Source organism: Gopherus evgoodei, chromosome 17 (assembly GCF_007399415.2).
Source record: "Gopherus evgoodei ecotype Sinaloan lineage chromosome 17, rGopEvg1_v1.p, whole genome shotgun sequence".
Taxonomy (NCBI): Eukaryota; Metazoa; Chordata; order Testudines; family Testudinidae; genus Gopherus; species Gopherus evgoodei.
Window position 1 is genome coordinate 4,958,408 of NC_044338.1, and position 27,432 is coordinate 4,985,839.

The window sequence follows — 27,432 nt, forward strand, 5'->3', positions numbered from 1 at the left end:
TGGCAAAGTAAACCTTTGAAACTGTACTCATTAATAGTTTCCAAAAGTGTTTCAGATGGTGCACACATTGGAACCATCTGATAACCTATCCTTCACCCTATGTAATCGTGAAGAGATGGGGAGATTCTGTGTGGGGCACTCCACTTTGATTTATCCTATAAGCAGGGTAAAGATACCCATACAAATTACTCTTGTCTATCCCATAAGCAGGATGATCTGTATGGGACTGTCTACTGTGCTTACAGGGCAAACTGGAACAGTTTGTCTGAAGGATGGAGATTTGGCCTAATTAAGCTTTAAATTTCCCCTCTCTCTTGGTTTATGTTGTAACTTAAATATATTTAATGTCATAATTAGACAGGGAAACCTTCTCTGCATACAGCTTCACCTTCTGTGAATCAAGTAATGATTGTCTTGATTATTTGAGGTGGGGGTGGAGGGAGGTGAGAGGTAAAGATGTTCCCAGTGAATGTTCAGCCCTTGAACTGTTTGGCACAGAAGTAAGATGATAAAATGAACAAATACAAGGCATCTCCTTGGACAACATTGGATTTCGAACTGTGCATGCAGATAAAGACCTTGCTTTCAGTATCTGACCCTTTGTCGTCTTTACCTCCTGCTCTCAGCTGTGTTCATTATACTTGGCAGCCTTTCTGGCTTCAAAATGAATTAAAGCTAATAGATTTAACCTTGTTTAATAGCCAGTGTTTGGAAAACTGCTCTGTTTACTGGGTCATAGGGACAGTGAAGAATGTGAAAGGAGTCCATTTAGGTGATATTTCCAAGGTGTCACAAACTGCCTTGCGCACAGTTTTGAAATTAAGGATTTTTTGATGTGACATAGCCTCCCCATTGCAGAAGCCATAAACTGTATGTGACTCTGCCCTAAATAGGTGTGCACTTATATAGATTTGTTAAACTAAATTGCATCTCTTGCTACAGCTGGTGAAATATTCAGGCTAAGAGGGCCTCTGCTCAGCCACATTTCAATTTTAAGCAACTGCAGCTCAGAGGCTGAGGATTCTGAAATGGCACAAGGTTGTGTGCAATTTGATTTGTATTTACTCTGGAGATCCACCTATTTTAAGTGTTGCATTGGAGAATTAGGAGAGTGATTTGAAGGCCCTCTAGATCAATGGTTCTCAACCCTTCCAGAGTACTGTACCCCTTTCAGGAGTTTGACTTAAAACTACTTGCTTACAAAATCAGATGTAAAAATACAAAAGTGTCACAACATGCTATTACTGAAAAACTGCTTACTTTCTCATTGTTACCATATAATAAATCAATTGGAATATAAACATTGTACTTATATTTCAGTGTATAGTATATTAGAGCAGTATTAACTAGTCATTGTATGACATTTTTGTTTGTACTGACTCTGCTAGTGCTTTTTATGTAGCCTGTTGTAGAACTCGGCAAATATTTAGATGAGTTGATGTACCCTCTGGAAGACATCTGCGTACCCCTGTGTAGTTGGTACAGCTATGGCAATGGTCTAATAATGAGGCTAAAGTAAACTTGTTCCTCAAATGTTGATTACAGCCAAAGAATGATGGCTTGTTATCATCTAATCTATTTGTATCCAAGTCAGCGATTTTCAGCCCTGCTGCCTCTGGTTGTCTGTCTTGCCTTGAAGGCCTAGATGTATTAAGCTATTTAATTTGAGGATCTTTTATCAGAGTTCTATTGCTTCCCCCTTCTGTGTGCGGTAATTAAGATGTGATGGGGTGGGACTGGTGACAGGTCAGAGGCAGACAAATATACTGATGACTCAATGCAGAAGTTTTGGGGTTGTGTTGGGATGAATAGGGGATGCTAGCAGTACTTAACTGGATGACTGCTTTAAAATCCAATCCTTCTTCTGACTACAGAATGTCTCCTGGAACATACAAAGAAAAACATCTGCTAGTGCTATCTATAAATTGATTCACATTTCAGCTCACAGTCAGATGTGAACAGAAATAATGAGATTACTTCCCTTGAAATGGGGCAATTGCCCCAATTTCTCAAGTTTCTGAGCATTCTACTCTACTTCTTGAATAAGTCAGAAGAGAGGTCTCAGAAATGGAGGATTTAGCATAACAGTCTTAAGCACTTTAATGGTCATAATATTCCCTTCTTATGATCCAAGATTTTGGGAGGAAGATAGCAAAGTTTGTGTGCTTACAAATAGAATTGAGAGCCAGATTATAACTGCCTTGAATTTAGATGCTGCTATATAACCACTGTACTTATTTCTCTAAAGATGGGAAAGCTCCTCTTAGTCATACTTTCATGCTATCACTAGTGTCTTTCCTCTTGCTAAATGTATATAAAACCTTTTTCTGAATATAAAGGTATTGCTTTAATCTTAAAATCACACACGCAAAAATCCAGGAGAGTAAATTTTATTCCTTGACCCTACAAATTGGTAAAATAATTAAGGAATCGTTATACACTTATTTCTGGGAGGGTATTGAGTCAGATCATTTTTGTTTGCATGTTCAGTCATGTTTGTGGATTGATTGATTTTTTTTATTTGCTGTTAAATTTATTGATGCTAATGCGCTGTGGGAGACAATAAAGCAGCATGCGGGGTTTTTTTTTTGTTTTTTTTCTTTTTTGTCATTCTTAGGGGAAAGCTGGGGACATGCTGCTACCATCCGTTTAATCTTCCACTGGGACAACAAACAGAGGTAAGTGAAAAGTACAGGCTAGTAAATTTACAGTGTATGCCTACTGCATCTTCTATTTGAGAATCTATTTCAGGTTGAACCCAGCGGCCAAGCGGGATCTGAGTTTGATTTCAGGTCTTGGTCTCCCATTCTCTGGGCTGGTAGGGCCCAGGAGTACTACAATGGTTACTAGGTCAGCCCATTAGTAAGATGGTCACCTTTCTGACAAACTCTTCCCTCCCCATGTGATCAGCATACTGCAGCACTACACTGTGTCTTTGACAGGATGTCATGTAGCATCAAAATGCCAGTCTGGTGGCATCAGTTTCAAGAGCAATTTGGAGACTGGTGGATAATAAAAAACTGTACTTCCCATTTACAGCTCTCTTCTTCCATACACCTCAAAAAGCTTCACTAAATAAGGTAGTGGGGCGAAAACAGTGTTCTTGCACTTCTAAGCTCTTTTGACCTCACGCATGGTATGTGTGAGATCACGCCACGTCAGATGCCATATTATATTAAATGCATGGTGTGGGTGGGGGCGGTTTGTGATACCAGCAGGGTGGGATCATGCCAGTGGGGTGCCAACAGGAGTAGAGTACCTGTATTTAAAAATTAAAAAAAAAAAAAAAAAAAAAGGACAAACTCTGCAGGTGGGGAAACGGATGCACCAAGAAGTTTTGTGTGACTTTGGGCAAGCTGGTGCGTACAGCACTTAGCACAGGGGTTCTCAAACTTTATCGCACCGTGCCCCCCTTCTGACAACAAAAATTACTACATGACCCCAGGAAGGGGGACTGAGACCTGAGCCCACCTAAGCCCCACTGCCCCCAGGTGGGGGGACCAAAGCCTGGGTGGTGGGGCTCAGGCTTTGGCTTCAGCCACAGGTGGTAGGACTCAGGCTTTGGCCTTGGGCCCCAGCAAGTCTAACGCCAGCCCTGGCAACCCCATTAAAATGGGTTTGTAACCCACTTTGGGGTCCTGACCCACAGTTTGAGAACCACTGACTTAGCACAATGGGGTCCTGGTCCATGAGTAGGCATTAAAGTAATACAATTAATTAAGAATAAGGTCTTCTGCCTCCTAATCCCTGGCCCCATCCATTAGACCATTCTGTCTCCCATAGCAGGATCTCCCTACTAAAAACTGAAGCACCCCTTTCCTTTCAGAAGAGCTCCCTTTAGTTCTCCTTCTAACAGATAGTGGGAAATTGAAGGGGAACCTTCAGGGCTCAAAATAAAGAGGGTGACTCCCACCACCCACCTCAGGGAGCAGTTTGACTTTATCTTTCTGTCTGCTGCAATGTGACTTCCCCCGCCACCACTTCTTTTTTTTTCTTCCTTCCTGTATGTTCCTAGCCCACTTCTGTTATCTGCTCGCTTGACTTTGTCTTGCACATAATATCAGTGTGTAGATATAACCATGGCAGCATAAAACCTCCCTTCTACTCCCTAATCCTCTGCAAACAATGAACAAACTAGACCAGCTGTTGGGATTTTGTTGTTGTTGTTGTTTTAAACTGTGGCGAGAGAGCTGAGATTTTTTTTTTTTTCTTTTCTGCATTTGTGAGAGACATGGAGTGATGACACCAGGCTGTTTGTTTTGGAGTTAACTTGACATCCCTGATCAGCCAAAAAGCCTTTAGGAAAAGGGAAGGTGCATCAGCATGTGGACTCCAGATGGAACAAAAGTTCTTAATCATAAATGTTCACTGAAAATAAAGTTTGCAGTGACATTTTGACTGTGAGGCCTGCCTCCTTCATGAACCCACTGGAACAACTGAGGTATATTTAGCAGATAGAGAAAGCAGAAAGGGTCACTATGCATAGAACAACATTCTTCTTTGCCTTTATATGTGGCATGCATCTCCTTATGAGTGACCTGCAAAGCTACTACAGTTTTGAGTGCAGTTTTGACTATTTTAGACATGCAGACAAACAGCAATAACCAAATTCTGTTATATCTGTAAATGATCCAGGTATAGCTAACAATCCTTATTTCCATAGCTGTTATTGTGGCGTTCATGTGACTGTTAGTGTCTTCCTGCCTTGTCCATTATGCTTTGGTTAAACATGATACCTGTCTGTTTCTCCATCCTGCCAGCAATGGAAATTTCAGTGCTTAATTACAGCGTGGTTTGTTGCTGTAAGAACAGACCCAGTTGACTCAGAGGCAGCTAGCAGAACTCCAACTGAGTGCCATAAAAAACATGGCTTATGCTGCTTGAGATTTAGGCTATTTTGTAAAGTACAACCGACACTTAAATGTTCTAAGAAATTCCCTATATAGTTAATATGAAGTGGCACTCTTCCTCAGGCTGTAATTACGTGCTCTCTAATAGAATGGCACCTAAGGGAAGAAAAAAAACACCTAAAAATAATTAACAGGATCCTTGGCAGGATATCAGTTTGGAAGGTGACAAATTGTTGCAAGCAGAACTTTTTCCTTATGTTTCTCAAGGGAGAGTGTAAGCTTTGGTGAGGTGTGCATTCCCAGGGCTAGTGGGACAAAATCTCTTGCTGTTCAAATATTTTCCAGTTGTTTTTTTGGTATTACAGTGGTATATAGTGGCCCCAGCCAGGATTGGGGCTCCATTGTGCCAGGCACTGTACTAACACAGTACAGAGATAGTTACTGCAGCAGAGAGCTTACAGTCTAAATAGACAAGAATGACAGAGTGGGAAGGGAAACTGGCACAGAAGGAGTAAGTGATGTGCCTAAAGTTGCATAGGTCAGTGGTATGGCTAGGAATAGAACAAAGGTCTCCTGTGTCCTAATCCAATGCCCTAGGCACTACATTTTATGTATAAACCTGAGAAACATTTGGGAAAAACTCCTTGCTTGTTTCCGAGCTTGTTGGAACGTACTATATACAGTTAACCTGTCTTTCAGCTGTTTCTCAAGGCCAAATCTATTGCTTAATGGAATGAAGCAGAATTGTACTCAATGTCTTTCCGAAGTGAAATGCTTCCATTATTATCTGCATAGGGCCAACAGCACCTCATGTACATATAAGTAAGGAAGCAAGGTCTCCGCCCTAAAGAGTTCATAGTTTAAATAGACAATGTGCTATGCCCCCAGAATTCCCATTGAGAACAGTGCAGAAGCTTTTGAAAATATTAGTTTTTATTTAGGTACCTAACTGGGAGCTGTTGAACGTGGTGCTCTTTTGAAAATCTGGCCCTAAAAGCCTAAAGTTTGCTTTATATTGTGCTTTGAAACATTGCTAAATCTTTTACAGAATATATTTGCTAATACTAACAAAACCTGTTTTGTTTGACCAGGTTGGCAACATTGTACAAATCACCGAGTCAGAAGGAGTCGACCGTACCTTTCCATATTACAGTTAGTATTCATTTTTGGGGTGAAGATTCAGGGATGGGAGGAGGGGTTTATCCAAAAGGAAGCTTGCAGAAGATGTGTGCACTCAGAGCTGTACGCACATTTGGTCTTTTAGAACATTGTGTGCAAGACAATACTGGAGGTAGCCACCTTCATACAATGCTGAGTGACAAATTACATATTGTGATATCTGCCTTTTATGAAGTGCTAGAAGATGTACAGATCCAAAGCACTATATAGGTACAAAGTAATATTATCTGCGTTCTGTTCAGATTAAATGAATTCTAAACTCATCTCTTCAGTTGTCATTTAGGTAGCTACATGTAATAATTGTTTGTCACAGGTGCTCATGGTAACATGTTGCCATAGCATTTCTTGCAGATTTTTAATGGTGTCCATAATATCCGAGGTTTTCATAGTGAACAGAAATAAAAAATTTTGTTCATTTCATTTACAAACCTTGGGAGAAAAAAATGTAATTTAAAACATCTTAATCTTCTAGTCATATTTCTAGGTGCCTTTTTCTGTCAGATTTATTTTGTAAAACAGACCAATTCAACTCCATCCCTCCATACAATCTGAAAATGTGGCACTCTTGAGTGCACTGTTATCAAAGATTGGTTGAAATTTTAGATTATCCAGATGTTGTCCTTTTAGTCTTGTTGAACTTCTTCAGCATAGATTTCAAAGGATAGATAAATTCCATGAGTGATAAATTCTGTATCTGTTTCTTCCATTAAATTCAGGTTTGCTGGTAGCCATCCTGTGTACCCATTCTTAAATATCATCTTAGTAGTTAGACATTCAGTGCTGCAAAATAAATGATCGAACATATCTGCACTAAGATACAAAAAGCTGGTCTGATAGGCCACTATTCCTCAACCTTTTTGATACCAGGGACCGACTTGCTGTCTTCCTTAAATTGTGTCAGTGAGATCTCAGGAATCAGTGCCAGTCCACAGACTGGTCGTTGAGAAATACTGTTATAGGGACTTCCATGCCTGTAAATAGACAGGCAAAAGTGTGTGGTCTGAAGCACAGGCTAGTAACTAGGCACTCCTGGTTCTGATCTGGAGAATGACACCCTTCCAGGTTATTGGCAAGTCAGTTCACATCTCTGTCCCACCGTTTTTTCCACCTGTAAAATAGGGATAGGACTTTGCTGTCGCACAGGGGTTTTGCGGATTAATTAGTGTGCTTTACATGTTCAGCATTAAGTACTAAGTGTTATGAATTTCAGCATGACATTTCATTAACTTTCCCAGATTTTGTCACTTAACAGTGGGAGACTGACACAATCTGTAATTCTGAGTGGCCAATGAATGTTTAAGTTCTATGAACACAAGAGCTCCAGGTCTCCAGGACTGTCAATGACATTCCTTTTTAACTGGTTTATAAAGTTAACTATCCTTAGTGAGTCTTGTCTGTAGAATAGGGATAAATTAAAGAATAACTTTGTTATCCCTATGTAAAAATACTAGCATACTCCATGAAGCTATACAAGAATGATGGCTCTTCTCTGATGACTGAAAAGCACGAGGCTGAAAGCCAAGTACCTTCAACACATGCACAAGGTATCCAAGAACTTCATACTTTGTCATGCCACTGCTTACATAACTAATGGAACGCTTCCTCTAAGAGTCTAGTGTGTTAGATTAAATGAATTCTTGGCTATAGGTCAATCTTTATATTGAGGGTAAATGGCAGAGATTAGCTGCAAGCAGCAGTGAAACACTAAATTTTAAGATTCCCTATTATATAGTTTAGAAGAACACTTGAGGTGCTTAAAATAGCAGATGGATGGTACAAGTTCTGCCCTTGTGAGATCTTGTATTTGTTCCTTTTTAATTTTTAATTTTATTTTTTAAAAATAAAAAAGCCCCAGCAAACTTTCTGTGGTGAGACATTTAGAAATACACAAGAACTATAGAGATTGGAGTTCAGTCAAAACCTTTTTATTGGCTTTGTTTCATGGATTGAATTGGTCTTGCACATAGGACCCACTGGTATTTTATGAAAGTCACATACTTGATAGTAATTCTACCTGATTTTTCACACAGCACCAATCTGAAATGTCAACACTTCAGAAATGCTCTTTGCCTCTCCATGTGTCTCCTTGAGCATTCAGGATCCTGGCAACAATTTTTTCTCCTGATCAACCCCTTTCCTTCTCCAAGGTCCTGCATTGTAGTCACAATCCTTCCCTCAGAGAACAACTGTGAGAGAGTCAGCACTGACCCTTAACTATCTGGAGAGATCAGCATGAGATGCTTCCTGCATAGCATTGTCAGTCTAGAGAGCCAAATCCAGGGCTCCCACTTCATAACGTATTATATCCCTTTTCCTCACATGCATATGTCTGAAATGTCCTTTCTCTCTCTCACACACACACACACACACACACACACACACACACACACACACACACACACACACACACACACACACACACACACACACACTCTCTCTCTCTCTCTCTCTCTCTCTCTCTCTCTCTCTCTCTCTCTCTCTCTCTCTCTCTCCCCATTTTCTGGACCTTTATTATTTGTAAGCTTTTTAAATCTAGAAATTCTGAACCATGAACTAATCCTAAAGCAAATGCCACTGATGCTAAACAAATTAATCCTCACTATAAGATCTCCGTTTTTTTCCTGTGTCTGTCTTTGTTCACTTCCACATTCTGACCCACATTTGGGTTTTGGCAGATGAGGTACATCCCAGCATGCCCCATAAATCACAGTTGTTGGCCACAAGCACTCTTGTTCCTGCAGTGATGATCTGAGCAATTTGATAAGACAGATTCAGACATGCTTTTCTGTAACAATGTGGTGTCTTGTTGCAATTTTCAGATTAAAAAACCCCCAACTTTTGTCCTGGGGTTTAAAAGTTCCCATTTTTGAGTGCAAATGTGATTCTAGCACTGAATCCTTCAGTGCTTATGTCTCACTTCTGAGGGAGTTTTGCTTGAGTAAGAACCAAAGGATTTGGCATTCAATAGGCAGTGTAAGTTAACTTACAAAGTAGCAGTGCTCCATAGCCATAGTGGTGATTAGTGGCAAAAGGAAAATGATGGCCTAATTGGGGATAGGAAAATATCTTTATAAGCTCTCTCTTCTCATTTTACTTTTAGTTGGCCTGTAGATGAAAGAACTTTCTTATAATTCTGATCTTAGCCTGGATTAGGAACACTTTAAACAACTTCTCTAAAATAAATGACATTTTTCTGACCTGATTCTGATGATGTGTTGCACCAGCATCACTACATTAACTTTGAGTTACTCCTGATTCTCACCACTGTAACTGAGATCACAGTCAGGTCCACTGTTGTTGTTTTTTGTTTTTGTTTATATCTTACAGCCTCATGGCTTCCGGGATGTGCATCCTCCACCTCCAAGTCAGACCCCAGCAGAAGTTGAAATTAACCCTCGAAAACGGCCACGGATAGAAGGGGACAAACAGTGATACAAAGGATGACCTTCAACAAAGGTGTTACATATGAAAATGTTTTCACTATAAACATTAGTTCAACAACCAGGGGAGCCTGAGAGACTATTTTAAACCAAAACTGCTGTGTCCCAAATTACTTTAATATTAAACCCAGAATATTCAAGTTTGCATAATGGTAGTGCCATTAAAATGTTTATTTTTATGACCTAATTTGGCTTTACTAATAAATGTTTTCTACAACCAGGGGCTTCAGCTTTTTTAGTTGAAGAATATTGTAGCTGCTACTTGTATGTCTGAGCACGAGAGAAACACTTGCTCCATGGAACAATGGGATCCGATTCAGTACATCAGATGACAATCTTGATCATGCATTTGCTTGTGTGTGCAGCTGAACTTCAATAGGGCTCCGTGCAATGGTCTGTCCATATGGAACAAGCTGCAGGATAACGGCCTGTCAATGTAACTGAAGCACCTGCTTAAAGATAAGAATGTGTTTAAGTGCTGTGCTAAATCAGGGCTTTAGCCCTTAACTACTGTGATGTCCATGTTGGAGACCAGTCAAAGCTTTTTAACAGCTGAAGCATTTGTTACTGGCCATGGTCCGACACTGCATACTGGAGCAGAAGGACATAGGGATTGCTGTACTGGATAAGACCCAATCTTGGTGAATGGGAAACATTTGAGGTCTAATCTACATGGCTGGATAGTCTTCCGCCTCTATTCTACCTTTCTTCTAATAAAGGATTTAGTATGGTGATCCTAATCACTAGGGCATGTTTTGTTTGTGGTGCTAATTTAATTTAGAGAAGAGAGATGAGTTTCTTAAAAGACAGCAATGTACTAGGAGCTCCAAAATCTAAACCGAAGGGAAGAACATAAATGTACCCACTGAAAATGCAGCAAAGATCCGGTCTCTCTCACAGAAAATAAACCTTGAATGACTGCATGGCAATTCAAAATATTAATTATTGCAAGAACATGGGGTGTATGTGCTGGTTACCATAATATCTGGATGCATTTTATAAGGTTTAGATACAAAAGCAAATATTACTTGACACCCTTGAATCACAGAATTTGCTAACTTGATTGCTGGGGAAACCTAGCCAGCAGCCTCAATAGGAGATTCAAGTTGTGGGAGTCAGTAGCAATAATTTTTAATTTAGTAATTCATCCTAAAATTGACTTTGCTTGGAAACAAAATTCAGTGCTGAATGTGAGTCACAAAACCTTCTTTATTTAAAATGCTGAAAAAGAGAGTGACAGTGATTTCTGGATTATAGTGTTTAGATGTAATTTGCATAATACAATACGGAGGGGAAAAATATTCAGGTGCCATCATGAGAATCAGGTATTGTCAAAATTAAAAATCCATGAAGATGGGAGAGCTATGTTGCAGAAGAAGAAAGACGGCGGGGCTTGTGACTCAGACAAACATTGCAATGCAGGACACACAGGCAAACAAAAGGATTCTACCGCATCTGATGTCAGCAACCAAATGCTTCATTTGGGAATAATAGCTTCCTACGTCTTGCAGTGCTAGAGAAGGGGGAGTCTAACACAGTGCGCATGCCTGCTTAGCCACATGGAAAACTGCATTGATTAAGGGTCTTGTAGCACCATTTTTAAAAGCACTGTGGATTATTACTGATGTAGATACTGATGGTTGCTACTCTGTAAGGATATTTATGAAAAAAGCCTTCTCTGTTTCAATTAATTTACCTTATTCTAGTTTAAAGTGAGCAACAAGTTCTCTATCTTCAAAGGGAGTATTTAAAGATCTCTCATATTTAATGCTAAATTCAGATTACTTTATTACAATTATTACAGTAGCATTTGGAGACTGCACCTGAGACCAGGTTCCATTATACTAGGCATTGGACATAGAATAATCCTTCCTCTGAAGAGCTCACCATCTAAATAGATAAGACAGACAAAGCGTACCAGAGAAACAGAAGCACAGAGAAGTAAATTGACTTGCACAAGGTCACACTAGATCAGTTGAAAAGTTGGGATAGAAGGTAGGTCTCCTAATTCCTAATGCAGTACAGTAGCCACTGGATCACATCAACCATAGCATATTTCATCTAAAGATCTCAGTCATTTACAAATGTCAGTTAAGCCTTACAACTCCTAAACAATGTATTCCACCTTGTATTTAGGTGTGAGATTGAGTACATTTCCATGACCTAGAGAAGAATTCTGTGTAAGCTTGAAAGTTTGTCTCACTCACCAACTGAAGCTGGTCCAATACAAGATATTACCTCACCCACCTTGTCTCTCTAAACTCCTAGGTGAGTCATTTCATCCCCATTTTCAGATGGGAAAGTTGAGAGGTAGAAAGATTAAATTGTCTAAGTCACACAGTTTAACTAGCATTGCTGGGAATAGAACTCAAGCCTCCTGACATCCAATCTGTTCCTCTAATCATTAAATACGCTCCCTCTGATTTTATAAGAATATGTATTTACACTAATATGTATTTTTATATTGTTTTGTTGCCTAAATATCAAGGGAGACCTGTTTGGTGTAGAAGTGTTCAGAACATTAGCTTTATGAAAGAAAATATAGCTTCTGGTGTCAACCAGATTAATTTTTTTCAGAAAGTGCATATTACATAAAGATAGCTTAAAGGAATACATTTTTGTTTTTATAATTGATGGATTTTTGCACTGTTTAGAAGGTGTCAGATATAATAATTTAGTGGCTAACAAATCAGAACACCCCCTTAAGGCAAGGTGGTCTTGTGAGTAGCTTCCACGGTTTTGTTTTTGTTTGGGGGCGGGGGGAGAGTGTTTCTGGAGTAAACCACACTGGTGTATGACTTACACTGGGACAGTTACACTGTTGTAGCTACACTAGTGAAAATACCTGGTATAGTCTAGCCCTAGAGAGAAGGATCTAATGGCTGAGATAAAACTAGATGTAGTGGGCCTGATTCAATACTCCTCTGCATCAGAAACTCTGCTGGAGCCCATTGAGCTACTCCAGATATACACTTGTGTAAGTGAGAAAAATGTGCCCATTGTTTCACCAATGAACTCTCTGTTTATGTTTTTTTGAGTGTGTGGCTGGAATCCTTTGTTGCACTTTGTATATTACTTCAAAGCAGCATAGTGACAAGAGAATTTTATGATTGCATAAATTAAGATACTAACCAGCCAAGTTTGCAGCATTGAATAAAACAAATAGCTTGTTTGGTTTGTTGCTTGAATGCCCGTCATCTCTAAATGCAGGAACTGTAAAGACAGAGCTGAGCTCACTACCACATTAAACTTGCCTATGGTGGGAGGAGCTATTGTGTTACCACAACAAAATTCCAATCTCTATCTCAGGGTTTGGCGATAAGAAAACATGGTGACTGTGATGTGCCTCACCTAGCAGCAGAATGCTGCTTTGAGATGCTTTAGTCTAGGAAGAGAAAATCAACAATTTATTTCCTCCTGACTCTAAGTGTTCTCTGTTTTGAAAACAGCTTTTTTCATTAAGAATCATTGGGAAACCAGTTAGCTTCCAAGAAGAATAAACTTAAAATGCATAGGTGTGGAATAGCTTTGACTAGATGTGGTGTCAGGATTCAAGTTATGAGACCAAAGTGCCTCCATTTAAGTCAATGGCAAAACTTCTGGCCCTGCTGAGGTCAAAATTTGGAATAAAGTGCCAAAGTGGGGGGGGGGGGGGAAATCTAAAATGTGAAACCAGTTCACTTATTGGTGAATCTAAAGTATATTTTTCTTTGGCAGTGAATACTGAAAGCTGGTTATGGTTGGAAAGCTTTATAAAAAGTTTGCAGCATGCCCTGCAGGTGATCAGACTCTGGATGCTCATTCCTCAGCTGAATCCTCTTACCCCAAAATGTCTTTTTGTCTGTCTCTCATGCTATAAGAAAGTGTTGATGCTGCTGGAAAGTGGGTTCTGCTGTGCTGACTCACTGAATCAAGTATCTTATTGCCCAAAACAGCTATGAGGAAAGTGGGAGTGGTGCTGTAAAAACAGATTATCTAGGGTTAGGGCTGACCAGTCAAAACAGAGGAACCCAATAGGCAGCTAAGCCTGGGGAGAAGGTTTGAGCTGAACTTTCTCTTTTAGGTGATCTCTTTGTTAAAGTCATTCTGGGGGAGAGGTTCAAGTTTTTTACTCTAAACAGCATGTGGACATTTAGTGAGAGAGGTGCTGGAAAAAAAGTCAGATGAGATAAGTCATTTATAATAGTGGTTAGTTGACTAGTTAACTTTTGTCACTATCAGCATTTACAAAATTAATGTACTTTTTTAGGACTAGGTTTAAAATGAGATTGGAAAACATTTAACTGATAGATCATCCATGGCAAAATCCTTTCCTCCCAAGCCCAGCTTTTTTTATTTGGTATGAAATGTGTAAACTGGAATGAGAAATAACTGAGACCAGGGTTTTAGCAGACTGTTTATACTATGTTCAGGATCATAATTAGGTAAAAAGACACATTAAACAGTATTATTCTGCCTTAATTTACAGTGATTATATTTGTAACTTATTTTATGAGGTAATGAGGGTTGGAATGATTGTTTTTCCTAAGGCAGTGGGGCTTGAGTGAATTTTACCCATAAATATATTCACTATTAAGCATCAAACTACAAACTTGTCTTCTGCAAGCAAGAAATATTTGTTAATAACATTTGTGCTACTGTAATATTATAGAAACAGTTTCTACACAGTCATGTAGAAATTATACAAATAGTGATCAGTGCTAAGAGCAAGAGATGAAAATTACTGTACAAGGAGTAGAAATGTATCATGCTGGAAAGATTACTGTATTTTCAACAGGACAATATATTATGTCTTACCTGAGGGCATTGTTTTCCAAGCAATATTTTATAGCTGATTCTTGCCTGCTGTTCATTTTATTAAGGCCCAGTTTCTGTGTTCAGTGAAGTCAGTGGGAGTTTTGCCATTGACTTCCATTAATTAGTGTCAGATTACAGAAATCGCATATTTTGGTTTCAACCAATCAGAAAGCAAGTACATGTTTAAAAAAGTTTTAATATAGTTCATATTAGAAAGAAAGGAAACTATGCAGAGGTGATGAAGTGGCTCTTAGTAGGTCTTTGCACTTCTCATGCAGCTTCTTTGCAGCTATGTGGGTGAAATTCTAATTTAGTATGGTATCTCACATTGGTTGATTTGGGGGTTTAAAATTAATCACTGGAATTACAGCAGCAAAGTACAAAATACATTTGATCAGCATTTCGCAAAATTTAAAAAAAATCTTTCTTGATAAAAGAACAAGTTGGTTTTTTACATGCAAATTGTGCCTCGTATAAAATATTGCATGTGAATATAAGATAAGTTAGTTACACCCTTTACACCACCACAGGCCTCATCTTACATTTGCCTGGTAGAAGATTTAGAACACATTACACAGCAGATTGTATTAACCTCTCCAACAGTCACTCATTTTATACATTTCTGTATTTAAAGATATGCTGCTATGTAGAGAGGTACCTACTGAGATCTTCAAAAGCATCTTGGCACCTCACTCCCACTGAAATTACTCTTGAAAATCCCACCAGGTACCTATCTGCATCTTTAGGTGCCTAAACACCTTTAACAATCTAGCCCTTAACCTCTCTCTTACCTGAGGAGGAAATTGGATCTGCTGCACTGGGGTGAATTTCAGGCTTAGTGATTAAAATATCACTGCTTTATCTCAAATGATAGGTGCTATAGAAATGAAAAGTATGAAGGCAGGGCCTAGTACAGCAATGCTGTCAGTAAGCCTTGTTGTTTGCTGATACCCCACAACTCTGCTCCACTCCTCACCATTTAGTAGGGGGGAGAATACTCATACATACTCTTAAGAGTGACTGATTAGTGAAGTGGATCAGTCTGAGAGAAAACTTACTGGATTCTAGTATACTCCTGTGTGCTGTATGATCGCATTCCTTGACAGCATCCAGCACACACAATCATGGCATGGTCATGAGTGTTTCCAAGAGACAGAAACCATCCCTTTGGCACTTATCTGCAACCACATTTCAATCACACATGATTTTCCGGCACAACATCTTTGCCTTTGCTTAAAAGGAAACAAACACAACATGTTTGTCTCTGCTACTACAGTATTTCTTGTTCTGTTTGCAGCTAGTTTCCAGGGGTAGACCTCTTGAGGTGCTGCTTTTCATTCATTCTCCCTCCTGTGTATCTCTCTAATAATTTTTCAAATCTAAGTATTGCTATGTCTGCACTTAAAATGTAACAGCGGCATAGCTACAGCTGCACTGCTGTAGCACCTCAGCATAGCCACTCATTACAGCAAGGGGAGGAATTCTCCCATTGCCCTAGTTAATTCACCTCCCTGAGAGGCAGTACCTACATTGATAGAAGGGCTCTTCTATTAACCTAGTGCCATCTACAGTGAGGGTTAGGTCTTCCTAACTACGTTGCTCATGAGTGTGGATTTTTCACACCCCTAAGCAACATAGCTGTGTCAATTTAACTTTTGAGCATAAACCTGGCCTCAGTAACACATGGACTTTTTTCCACTTCTGCTATTCAAACAATGAGCTGAATGTTTTGAGTAATGCCTCTAAAAGATGAGAAGGAATGGTAGGATCATGTCAAAATAATTTGTTTATAGGCTTTTCTGTGATGACACACTATTGGAGCACATCACAATAAATATATTGAAACACCTCCAAATATTTCTTGATGTTCCCAAGTATATTCTACATGCCAATGTACTAAAGTTTCTTTCATGGTTAAAAAGAAGCATTTCATCATGCTCTTCCATACAATTCAGGTCACCTCCCCAAGGCCTGCTCAAATCCTGCTATACTGTTCACTTGTACTTCTGCTTTTTATTCAGGAAATCAGTTGGGGATTTGACCATGAGATTAGGATGTAGGTAGTATTAAAAAATGTTACTTATGACATGAAATTTCATTCTTGTTTTCCTGCTTTGAACATTTGGCTGCAAATGTGTTGATAAATATGCCACACACCTCATTAACTCTTTAAGTAGGAATGATAAGTATCAGATTGTAAATGTCAGTTTTACTAACACCATTTTCCACATAGGCCATAAAGAAAACTAATGTGTTATGTAAAGGAGGCCCTGAGGGCTAGATAGCATCTCTTCAGGAAGATATTAAAAGAAGTTTTTCATAGGTGCACTTTAAAGGTAACCGAGAGAGGAAAAAAGTGCACCATATATTTATTGCTTCTATATGTTGAGTAAAGAAAGCTTGAAAAGTGGAGGATTGGGGGTAGGCTGTATGTTTTTCTTTCTGTATAGCTTTTTATATTTGCATTTCAGGTCTTGCCTACCCTGTTTTTCCTGGAAGACAATATGAACCACTGGACTCCTAGTAAGATTGTTCCGGTTTCACTCTTTGTTCATGTGATATTACAATATAGTGGGGCAAGTAATTTTTAGTCAAACTATTTAAAACTTCTTGGGGTAGATTCTCCGATGAATTCTGGCCCTTTTATGCTGCTCTGGAAGAAAAAAGCAAATGGATCTAGCCTGCTGAGAATTCCCCCAGCATAGGGGAGCTCTCAGCTGGTGCATGCCTGGCACATCCAGTTCCTGAGTGGTTGACGCCCTCTCTACCCGAGCATAAGGGGTAGGAAGCTGTTAGGAAAGGGTGTGACTGGAGCGCACTGTGCTACTACTATCCCCTCTTGGAATATAGTCCTTTGGGCACTCTTGACAGCTGATGTTAAATTAGTGACCCCAGGCTGCTCTTACCTACTCTGGTGCTGAGATAGATCCACCCTGAGAAATAGGAGGCCATATCAGGATCCCTGGTACATTTTCTCTCTTTGCGGTGCTGAGCAGAAACTCAATGGAGCATAATTTTTTGTCCTTGTTTTTAATTTTGGTAATGTCACTTTGTCAAGAATTTTTCTAATGATTAAACAGGTAGTAGAAAATATTTGTGAAAGTCTCAATACCCGCCCCTTCTTCACTCATGAGCTCAGAAAACTCCTACTCCTGATCTCTAGTTGTCCAGCAAAACTAGGAAGGACAACATGACATTCTTTATATTTCTAAAGCTAAAATAAAGGAGAATAAAAACAAATTTCTGGGAACAAAACCTTTCTAACCTTTCATATTCCACGATGAAGTCAAACATCACACAAGCATCTTTGATTTCCTTTGGTGGTCACCTTTAAACTCATCTTCTATTTGACAATATGCTGCAATCCAAAGTCGTCTGCCCCAACCTGCCTTGATTTGTGAATCCATTTGCTTCAGCTATGCTTGGGGCACAGGAACCATTCATAATGCTGTTATTCAGCAGTCTGGAGTTCATCAAAGCACTCTAGAATTTAGCTCCCAGAGTTGCTGGAAACAAAAAACATATAATGTAGGAGCCAATCATGTGACTTAGAGTAGTCCTATACAAGACAGAAAACTGTATTTGGATTCTCCTTTCGGGACAAAAGCAAGATAACAGTGAAGCTTCTTGGTGGTAATTGCACACCCACAGTGTCTTGTGAATCAAAGCCAGACTCTTGGCTGCCTAATGTAGCCGCACCACCCACGATTACCATATGGTCTGTACTGTAGGTTAATGAGAATGGTTCTTCGTCCCCCCCAAGAAACAAATGTCACCCTGATTTAGATCCATAACCTCTTAATTTAATACTAGAAACAAAATAATGCTAACTTGATCTATAGTACCAAAACCTAACCAAGTATCCTGAGTACAAAGTTATATGCTATTTAATTTAAATTAGTGTCCTTTGCAATTACACAAATGATGGAAAACACATGGGGACTGCAAGGTGAATCACAGACATCTGGCAACTTTAACATAATATGAAACAGAACTGCTATTCTCAAATATTTTCATACGGCATTAAAAAGTAGACTACATTTTTTTTATTATTTTTTTTTAAAGGAGTTAAGACAAAATGAAGCAAGAGTCAAAGTAAATTTTTGTTTAAACCTTTCTGGGCAAATCATCATTGCTGTTTTGTAATGCCATATGTAGATGATCAGACAGCTTGTTGAAATATGAAGTGCTTTCCTAATAGTATTAGTGTAATGGTAATTTTTAGAATTGTGTATTTTATATGTGACAGGAAATACATTAATATTTGCAGGCGCCTAACCCACTGGAAACCCTAATACCCCATGATTTACCAGTGGACTATAACCAATGATCAGTGGCTCACTTGCAGCCCATTTTTAGATACTTCTAATTCTCTACAGGTTTTTAACTCTTTCACTGATGTTGCAGTACTATACACACATGGACTTTCAAAAAAAAATCAACTGCAGCTGTGGACTGTCATTAGCAAAAGCAGAACTGTTATTATTTGGCTCTTCAAACTTGCCTGACAGACTTATAGAAATGCATTGTAAATTAGAAAGGATGTAAATGGTATAGTTTTAAAAAAATGGATTTTCAATATCAGCTAATTCTATATATAATTCGTATATCACTTTAATGATTTTTGGCTGTGAAAGATGAAAAACAGTCAGGGTGGATGACACCTCCTCATCAATTATTGGGAGTCGACCACATCCACTGTGACTGAATTGGCCTTGTTAACACTGGTTCTCCACTTGTAAGGCAACTTCCTTCTCTTCATGTATCAGTATGTTTATACCTACATCTGTAATTTTCACCCCCCTGCATCTGAAGTGGGGTTTTTTTACCCACAAAAGCTTATGCCCAAATAAATCTGTTAGTCTTTAAGGTGCCACTGGACTCCTAGTTGTTTTTGTGGATACAGACTAACACGGCTATCCTTCTGATAAAGTCTATGTGACATCTTTGACCACTGTGAATGCCTGTTATCCAGACCATCTAATGTGGAAGCACAATTCATATATCACTTCAATCTTGAAGATAGCATCAGAACTACAATGGCTGGTCAAATCATACTTCAGAAGATGAGCACCTGATTTCCTGAAATCACCCATTCCAATGTGAGGCCTGAAATTTGGTGACTGCTTCCATAAACTTCCACATTCCTTTGTTCTACAGAAGGCTGGATCTAACGCTCATTTAAATGAATTAGTCTCTTTCCATTGACTTCAGTGAGCTTTAGATCAGCCCAGAAAGTGGGCCCATAAATCAGTCAGACCATTTCTGACTCCGCAGTAGTCTATGGCTCCAAATGCAACAGTTGACTGATTCCAGATGAGTCATTTTCTACTGTAATGCCTTCCCAATGGCTATTAATTTGATATGTTTCCATCATGCTAATTAATTTTGACTTGAAAAACTTTGAAACTGTACATAGCAAAAACTACTGTATGCTCAGATGAGTAATTACACCTTGAATTACTGTAAAGTTAATGCGTTGTGCTTTGCTAGTTTACAGAAATTTTATTTACTATCTTGATCTCTTAGAAGTGAAAGGCTAGTGCAGTAACCTCTAAGATACTAGACTATATGGTGATGGACATATAAGAAATTCTAAAACTGATGACATACTAGGAATTTGTTCTCTAGTTTTTGTTAAAGTTATAATATAGAATACTGTGAAATTTGCTTGTCTCTATAATGGTCACAGCACACACAGATTAAAAACAGAAATACTCTTGATGGAAGGTTGCAACATAACATTATTTTATTTCTCAGAATTATAACACACTCAGGAAACCAAAAACAGAGAGAGAAAAAACAGGCTGCTCCCAAGGGCAGTGAGGTGCAAGTAATCCACACCCTCCTATTGCTTTAAGCTGGTTCTTTTCAGGTGGCCTGCTTCTGGGCCCACATTGCACACACACAGCCCTGCAGCCAGGGCTAGGGAGAACCTCTGAGCACTTACCAGGTCAGGGCACCAGTTGAGTCTCTGTTTGCAGCGCTGGCGCCAGGGTGGTAGAGGGAGAAAGTGGGAGCTCTGCCGACCTGACTAGCAGCATGGGCACGACTGCGTATCCACCCCTCTCGCTGGGGCTCTGTGGGGGGCTTGTTGTCCATCTCTCTGCCTACTCTCCTTCCCTTTTTCACTGGAGAGACCAGCTTCTGCTCTTCCCTCCATGCTCCGCTTTCTACAGTCTCGCTCTCTCTGTCCTGTCTCTCCTCCCCTCCCCTCCGTGTGGCGCTTTCTCTCTCAGCTCCCTCGAGCCCAGCTGCCTTTCCCGCGCGGCGCGCGAGCCTCGAGTCCCCCTCCGCTGCCCACCCCGCCCCCGCAGCGTGCGCGGTCCCGGCTCGGGGGCGCGCGCGCAGGGAGGCGGGCTGGCCGGCGGGCGGGCGGGCGTGCGGACAGGGAGCTCTCTGCGGGCTCAGTGCTGATCCGCCGGCAGGCAGCCGGGAATGCGAAGCGATGGCCGCTGGCGGCTCTGAGGAGAAGACCTACCGCCGCTTCCTGGAGCTCTTCCTGGGCGAGTTCCGAGGGCCCTTCGGGGCAGAGCCAGCCCCCTCGCCCCCCGCCGCCGGGGCAGAAGGGGAAGGGGCAGCCGCAGGGGAGGCGGAGGAGAGCGACGCCGCGGACTCCCAGCCCCCCACCCCTCCTCCGCCGCTGCCGCCCCTGCCCCGGCCGCTCTCCGAGCACATCATCGAGGAGGAGGTGGAGGGCGAGTGCCTGGACCTCTGCCTGCAGCAGCTCTACAAGTAGTGAGTGCCGGGCTGGGGGGCAGGGCAGACCGGGCTGAGGGGTCTGGGGGAGTTGCGGGGGGCAGGGCAGACCGGGCTGAAGGGGTCTGGGGGAGTTGCGGGGGGGCAGGGAAGACCGGGCTGAGGGGTCTGGGGGAGTTGCGGGGGGCAGGGCAGACCGGGCTGAGGGGGTCTGGGGGAGTTGCGAGGGGCAGGGCAGACCGGGCTGAGGGGGTCTGGGGGAGTTGCGGGGGGCAGGGCAGACCGGGCTGAAGGGGTCTGGGGGAGTTGCGGGGGGCAGGGCAGACCGGGCTGAGGGGTCTGGGGGAGTTGCGGGGGGGCAGGGCAGACCGGGCTGAGGGGGTCTGGGGGAGTTGCGGGGGGGCAGGGCAGACCGGGCTGAGGGGGTCTGGGGGAGTTGCGGGGGGGCAGGGCAGACCGGGCTGAGGGGGTCTGGGGGAGTTGCGGGGGGCAGGGCAGACCGGGCTGAGGGGGTCTAGGGGTCCGGGACAGACCGAGTGGGATCTGGAAGGGGCAGTGGGACCAGGGCAGAATGGGCATGGCGTGGAAGGGACACTTTTGGGGGTAAAGAGGGTAGGAAAGGGGGGACCAATGAGGGGCAGGGAGGGCACTGAGTGGCAGAGCTCCACAGGGGAAGGGGTTGGGGACAGGCCACTATTGGTGTTGAGATGCCTAGTACAGGTCAGCAGTGAGAGACCCATGGGTGTCCCTTCCTGGTCTGTATCTGTCTCTCCCCCGTTCCTTTTGTCTCTTTCCTTCCATCATGCTAGGACAGGGAGCTAGCCGAAGCCGTGGGCATTAGTCTCTAGAGCAGCTTGGGTAAGAGGATAATATCTTATGATCCAATGCCAGAGCAGAAGGGATTCTGCCATGGCGTCTTGTTTGAGGTTTGAAATGGAATGTTCCCAAGAGAAGGTTTGTAATTGTGGAATCTGCTTCCAAGAAGTTAGTTTCTAATGCAAGGGAAAAAAAGAGGCAATGTATTTACAGACCAAGAGGCAACATGAGGAGAAATCCCACCAGAAAGCTATTAGTGATCTTGGGGCTATTTGTACTGTCAGTCAGAGAGAGCTAGGAAAGCCACATATACTGTGTTCTATGCAGAGCAGAGGCAGTTTCCAGATCTGTGCTTTGTAAAAGACTAGACCATAAAGGGAAAGCACATGGGACCAGTTTTCTGCGTGAAATAGTCAGTGGACTGAAACCTAAAGATCAGTTACCAGTGCTGTGTATTGTGTTTGACTTTGTAGGTTTGACATAGGCATGGTTGTTAATGGTGTTTCTTGCAAAAAAAATCTTTTTAAAACTGATGCTATAGGAGGAGACAAATGAACCTGTGAAAATATGCACAGCACGCTGGGGAGCTTTCTGACATTGAGCTGATAATTGTAATGAAAGGTGTTACTCCATTGTGGGCACACACACAAAAGGGGGGGAGAGAGAGAGAGAAGCAAGTTTTACAACTACATGATCTGCTTCTCTTAAATTCTGATCTGCCTTCTGCATTTGTGGATGACAGGGACAGCAGAATGAGGACCATAAAGAGCAAAGCTTTTCCATTCATACACCTCCTAACTACCTCCCAGAGAGTCATTCCCTTCAGTACAGCAGGAAATTCATAGAATGTGGTAGACAGGGTGTGAAAAGTCCTCTCTTCATTTTTTAAATACTTTTTTAAAAGACAGACTTGTGCATGGAAAGAAAGGAAAGTAAATCTCAGTAGGATGTGAGAAATAGGAACAGGTGATTTATTTGCTTTTTGGTAGAAATAAAGAAAATTTAACAAATTATTGTGGGCCCAATTCTGTAAGTCCCTCTACACTTGAATTCCTTAGTTAAGTCAATGCTTGAAGAATTGGGCTCTGTAGCACAATTTGTATGTCTCTCTTTTCAGACTCAGCAGACAAGAGTATTAAGCAAAAACATTCTGAAGGGATCTCTCAAACCTGGAGTGGTCTTCTGCTGATTTTTCACCTTTATGTATATCTCTTTATGGGCTTCAGAACGAACTGCTTTATAAGTGTAGTTTTGTTTCTGGTGATGGCAATGCAAAATCTCCTTCTAGCTACTTGTTTCATGAAGCAGAAGGCAGTATCTGCCTCAAAACCAAGGGAATACAGTGACTATGTTATTGCAATAGTCCTCTGTCTGAAGAGGTGTTACTCACTGTTTTAATTGTTAAACCTCCAATTTTTGCAAATGGAATTTCTGTATTAGATTATGCAATCATAACTGTAGATTTATAGCTGTTGTATATCCAGCTATGCAAGCTAGCATTTAAAATACATAAAAAAGCAATTTCTCAAAGTATTCACTCAAGCCCTATGTGATTACATTAAATATTGAGCACTAAAATGACTGAAATAGCTTTTTCTTAAGTGATGATGGCATACGAGGTAAGGGCAAGTAATACTAAATGGTCTTCAGATGTAGGTTGCACATTTTTAGTTTCTTAGCGAAAGAACCCCAAAGATGCTTTTCAACAAGCACATGTATATAAAACCAGAATGGAATGATTTCTACTTGCAAGCTAAGGGCTTAATTCTGCAGTTGCTTACAGAGATGAGTAGCTATACTCATTTGAGTAAAGTTACTCACTGGCACAAATAGTTATGATGGTCTTAAGCTGAATGTGAAAATAAAAATGAAGTGATGTTTTACTGATGTCTCACTAGCAAGGAAGTATATGTTGTCAAGGCATATTTTCTGTGACTATAACTGTATAGTAGTTAAATAACTGGCTTGCATAATACACAGTCAAGACCCACCAGTGTGCAAAATTCAGCAGCTGTTTTTCAGTTATTTCAAGCATTGTACTTTGTTCTTTTTTTAATTAGAGAGGGCATGGCTCAGAAATGAGATCATACCTCCTATGATGACAAAATATAGCAATTTTACCAAACAATGTAGCTCAGTCTCAGAAGAGCTCCTGTTTCGTTTTTCTGCTGTTTTCCTACCCTTACATTTCCTCTTGAATTTTCCAGTTCTCAGTTTCTTTCTAAACACAACATATATTTGGAAAATTAGATTTATGTAATCTTGATATCTGTACTATTCACTTTCTGAATGATGCACATCAAACTGAGCCGTAGAAGATAAGGTACAAGAGGGAGAGAAGCTAATAGGAGTCCCTCTTTTGGAGCATGCATTGGAATGGTGGCTTTGAAAGTCTTCATCCATTTTCATATTCTGTTGTGTAACTACTTGCTGATTGTGTAAAATGTGTATTTTGAAAAGTTTCTGCATAGGAACAAATCATAAACATTAAGGTCCCAATCCTCCTCTCACTGAAATCAATGGCAACAGTCCAGCTGATTTCAGTGGGGGCAGGATCAGGTTTTAAGTCTGACCTTTTCTGGAAGTTTTTAATAGAAAGAGTGGATAAAATTAAATGTAACAATAAGTTGTGTATAGGAAAAAAAATAATGTTCACTATCTTAATACTAATTAAAATATATAACACATATTTATAAAGCCATTTCCTGCTAAAGCACTTGAAAAGCTGTACAAACCATTAAAACAACAGAAAGTATGTACTATAAAAGCACATATGTTGATGTTCGTAAAGTGGGGGGGGGGGGTGAAGAGAGAAGAATGAGCTACAGGCTCTAGGACCTGATCCTGTTTCCATTGAAGTCAAAGGTCCCATTGGCTTCTGTGGTACAGGATCAGGCCTCTGAAAATGATCTCATGCCCTTTTAAAACTTCCTGTATCAAACTTTAAATACAAAATACTAGTCTAATTCTTGAATAAAGAACTACAAACAGCAGTAAGTAAAGGATCGGTTTTCTAACAGACAAAGGGATGCTGTCTAAAAGTCACATGTTGTCTTATGAACGATCAAATGTTGCTGTTATGCCTTACAAAGTCAAAGAATTTAAAAAATCCAATTGACCTGTCACTATATGCTTTTGCATTTCTCTCAGCTTGGACAGTAATAATCTTGGTAGTCACTTTCACTTCTATTTCTATTCTGTTTCACTTTCAAGTTCTTAATGGTGCAATGCTCTGTTTTTAAATTTGTTTAAAAAAAGAGTAGTTTTATTTGAATTAAAATATAGAAGAATTTATCTACTCTCAACTTCTGTAAAAGCATGTTTTATCAAAATCTAAATTTTAGGCCCCATTTAACTTGAAAGTGACAATGACCAAACAGTTATTTTGAGGAACACAGAATGTTCCTTGCAATTTCTAGCTTGAAAAGGGAAACATGTAAGCATTATCGCTTTGCTTTCCTTTGCAGAAGATAAAGTATAAACATGGCTAGTGAACATTAAAGGGATACTGTTGGGACAGTTTAGTCCCCAAGTTTAGGATTGACAAAAACACGGTTTTAGAAAATCTAAGATCAACAGAAACATTTAATTAAGAGAGTGCAATTTATTTGTCCAAAAGTAAATACTATTATGCGATATTTGCAACCAAGACATTGCAGCATAAGGTTAGTGCTCTAAGAACTAGAAAGTCAGTTTGACTTAGCTGTTTTTAATTGTTCAAGTTGGACTGAGTGAATGTGAACTGTAAACAAACAACATAAACAGTGACCATTTAACAGACATCTTAAAAATTTCAGATTTAATGATCTTTGGTCTTACTAGGTACACAGAGGAAGAATATAGTTTATTATTAGTTTACATCCAACTGTCTGTTTTGAAAATAAACTTCAAAGCAGCCATTTTGAAAATGTACTACCATGGGAAAGGGGTGATCTCCAGCTATTTCTTACCTCATAAATAAAGGCTCATCTCCCCATTGCTGTAGAGGGCAGATGTTGATTTTTTTTTCTGTTTGCTTTGATATTAACCAATATTTTATTATCCTTATATCTACTGTAGTCATCCAAGATAATTACAACATGGCAAGCTTGTAGATATTTCAGCATTTCACATTGCTCAGATGTTTGTGGTATACTAAGACATTTTCCTCTGTTTTATGGCTTCCTGTTCTATACTATAGGTTTTACTGATGATATAAAAAGCCTCCATCCATTTGCAATAAAGTGTTTGAATACAGGTAATATAGTAGGAAGTACAACTATAGTACTTACTCATCTCGTTCAGCAAAAAGATTGACACAAAAGGAACACTATTCCTTTTTAAGGGGTGGCTTGTTTAATCCTTTGCCTGGTTTTAGAATAGAAATGATGATGATGTTGGCATGTGCTGACAGTAAATAGATTTTGTAGATATCAATTACGTCTGTGTTGGGAATTGTCTATTGGTTGTAGAATGAGCGACTGACAGTCAACACCATTTTGCATTCTGTTTCCAGCTCTGCCACCAATTAGTTTTATAACCTTGGTTGTTACATAACTTCCCTCAGTTTACTGCACTGTTGGATGAGTGTGATACATTGGGGATTTATGGCTGTATTGACTCTTGATTAGAGCCCCTTTCAGGAATTGACTTTTAAGGAGAGTTGTTGGAGACAGCTGCTGCCAAGAAAAATCCTGTCAGAATGGTTGGATTTGGAACAATGACAGGGAGTCATGGGGAAGCAACAGTGAGGTCCCTGAACTGGTGTGGAGGACTAGGACCTTATGCACATAGCTTTGGCCTCCATGGGATACCCTGAGATCTACATGATATTATTACCAGAACTTCCTGCTCTTTCCTGGAGCGAAATCACAATGTCTCAGACCAAAGAACTGGGAGGAAACTGCAACTTCAGTGTTCTCGTTAATTGAGAACTGTTGCTTCTCTTTTATGAGAGGTTAATTTTATCTCCTAATTAAACTTTGTCCTTAGGTTTGACAGTAAGTTTTGTGGTTTCCCATAACCTTTTAGAAATGGGCACAATTTATTAATTTATTTTTTAAATTATCATTTGCAAATAGGTTGTATTTACAGCAATGATTATAATTTTCAAAACAGTGCTAATGAAGCATGCATATAAGGACTGTAGAAAGTTATGTTACTTTTTCAAAAAGAGGTTAGGAAGATTTCTGCTTAACATTTAGGCGATATTAGCAAATGCACCTCCGTAGTTTTGGCATATCTGTATCAAATCATTTTCATACAGGGCGATACAACACAGGATATCCTTCAAATGGCCACATGACACAGAGGGTACAGTATTGTATTTCTTTGATCGTGAAATTTGGGCTGAGTTTTCTCATTAAAACCCCAAATGTCCACATTCCTTAAATTTGTACATGGGGGATGAGGGGGTTTGCCCTGTAAAATGAGTTTTTCTAGGTTGCTACCAAAATATCTCCAAATCAAATCTTCTGTCTTTCCTTTTTATAAAAACGTGAGATTTTTTTGGTAAGAAGACTTGTTCTAATTTAATCAAAATGAAATATATTTTAACAAAAGGGAACATCAGCTCAAAGTGACTTGAGTATTGGGAAGATAAACTTTCATCTTGTAAGGACTTAGTGATAAGGGATGGGATTTTCAAAAGTGCCAAAGTGAATTAGGAGCAG

The 27,432-nt window shown here is 40.2% G+C and overlaps 2 protein-coding genes across 8 annotated transcripts in view; both read left to right on the top strand.

Annotated features, from left to right (window-relative positions):
* The window catches only part of RAD51C (RAD51 paralog C), a 29,356-nt gene extending 10,361 nt beyond the window's left edge, over positions 1–18,995 (top strand). For 2 of the 7 annotated variants that reach the window (XM_030536657.1, XM_030536662.1), the window contains 3 exons: positions 2,618–2,678; positions 5,942–6,002; positions 9,357–9,689. In XM_030536657.1, the coding sequence (XP_030392517.1) occupies positions 2,618–2,678; positions 5,942–6,002; positions 9,357–9,461 (227 nt within the window). In that variant the 3' untranslated portion in view covers positions 9,462–9,689. The other 5 variants (XR_003996968.1, XR_003996969.1, XM_030536661.1 and 2 more) reach the window with 5 other exon arrangements.
* A 1,642-nt stretch (positions 18,996–20,637) lies between these two features.
* PPM1E (protein phosphatase, Mg2+/Mn2+ dependent 1E) overlaps positions 20,638–27,432 on the top strand; it is a 109,560-nt gene continuing 102,765 nt past the window's right edge. The window contains exon 1 of the mRNA XM_030536632.1: positions 20,638–21,004. Within this exon, the coding sequence (XP_030392492.1) occupies positions 20,715–21,004 (290 nt within the window). The 5' untranslated portion in view covers positions 20,638–20,714. The remainder of the gene's footprint in view (positions 21,005–27,432) is intronic.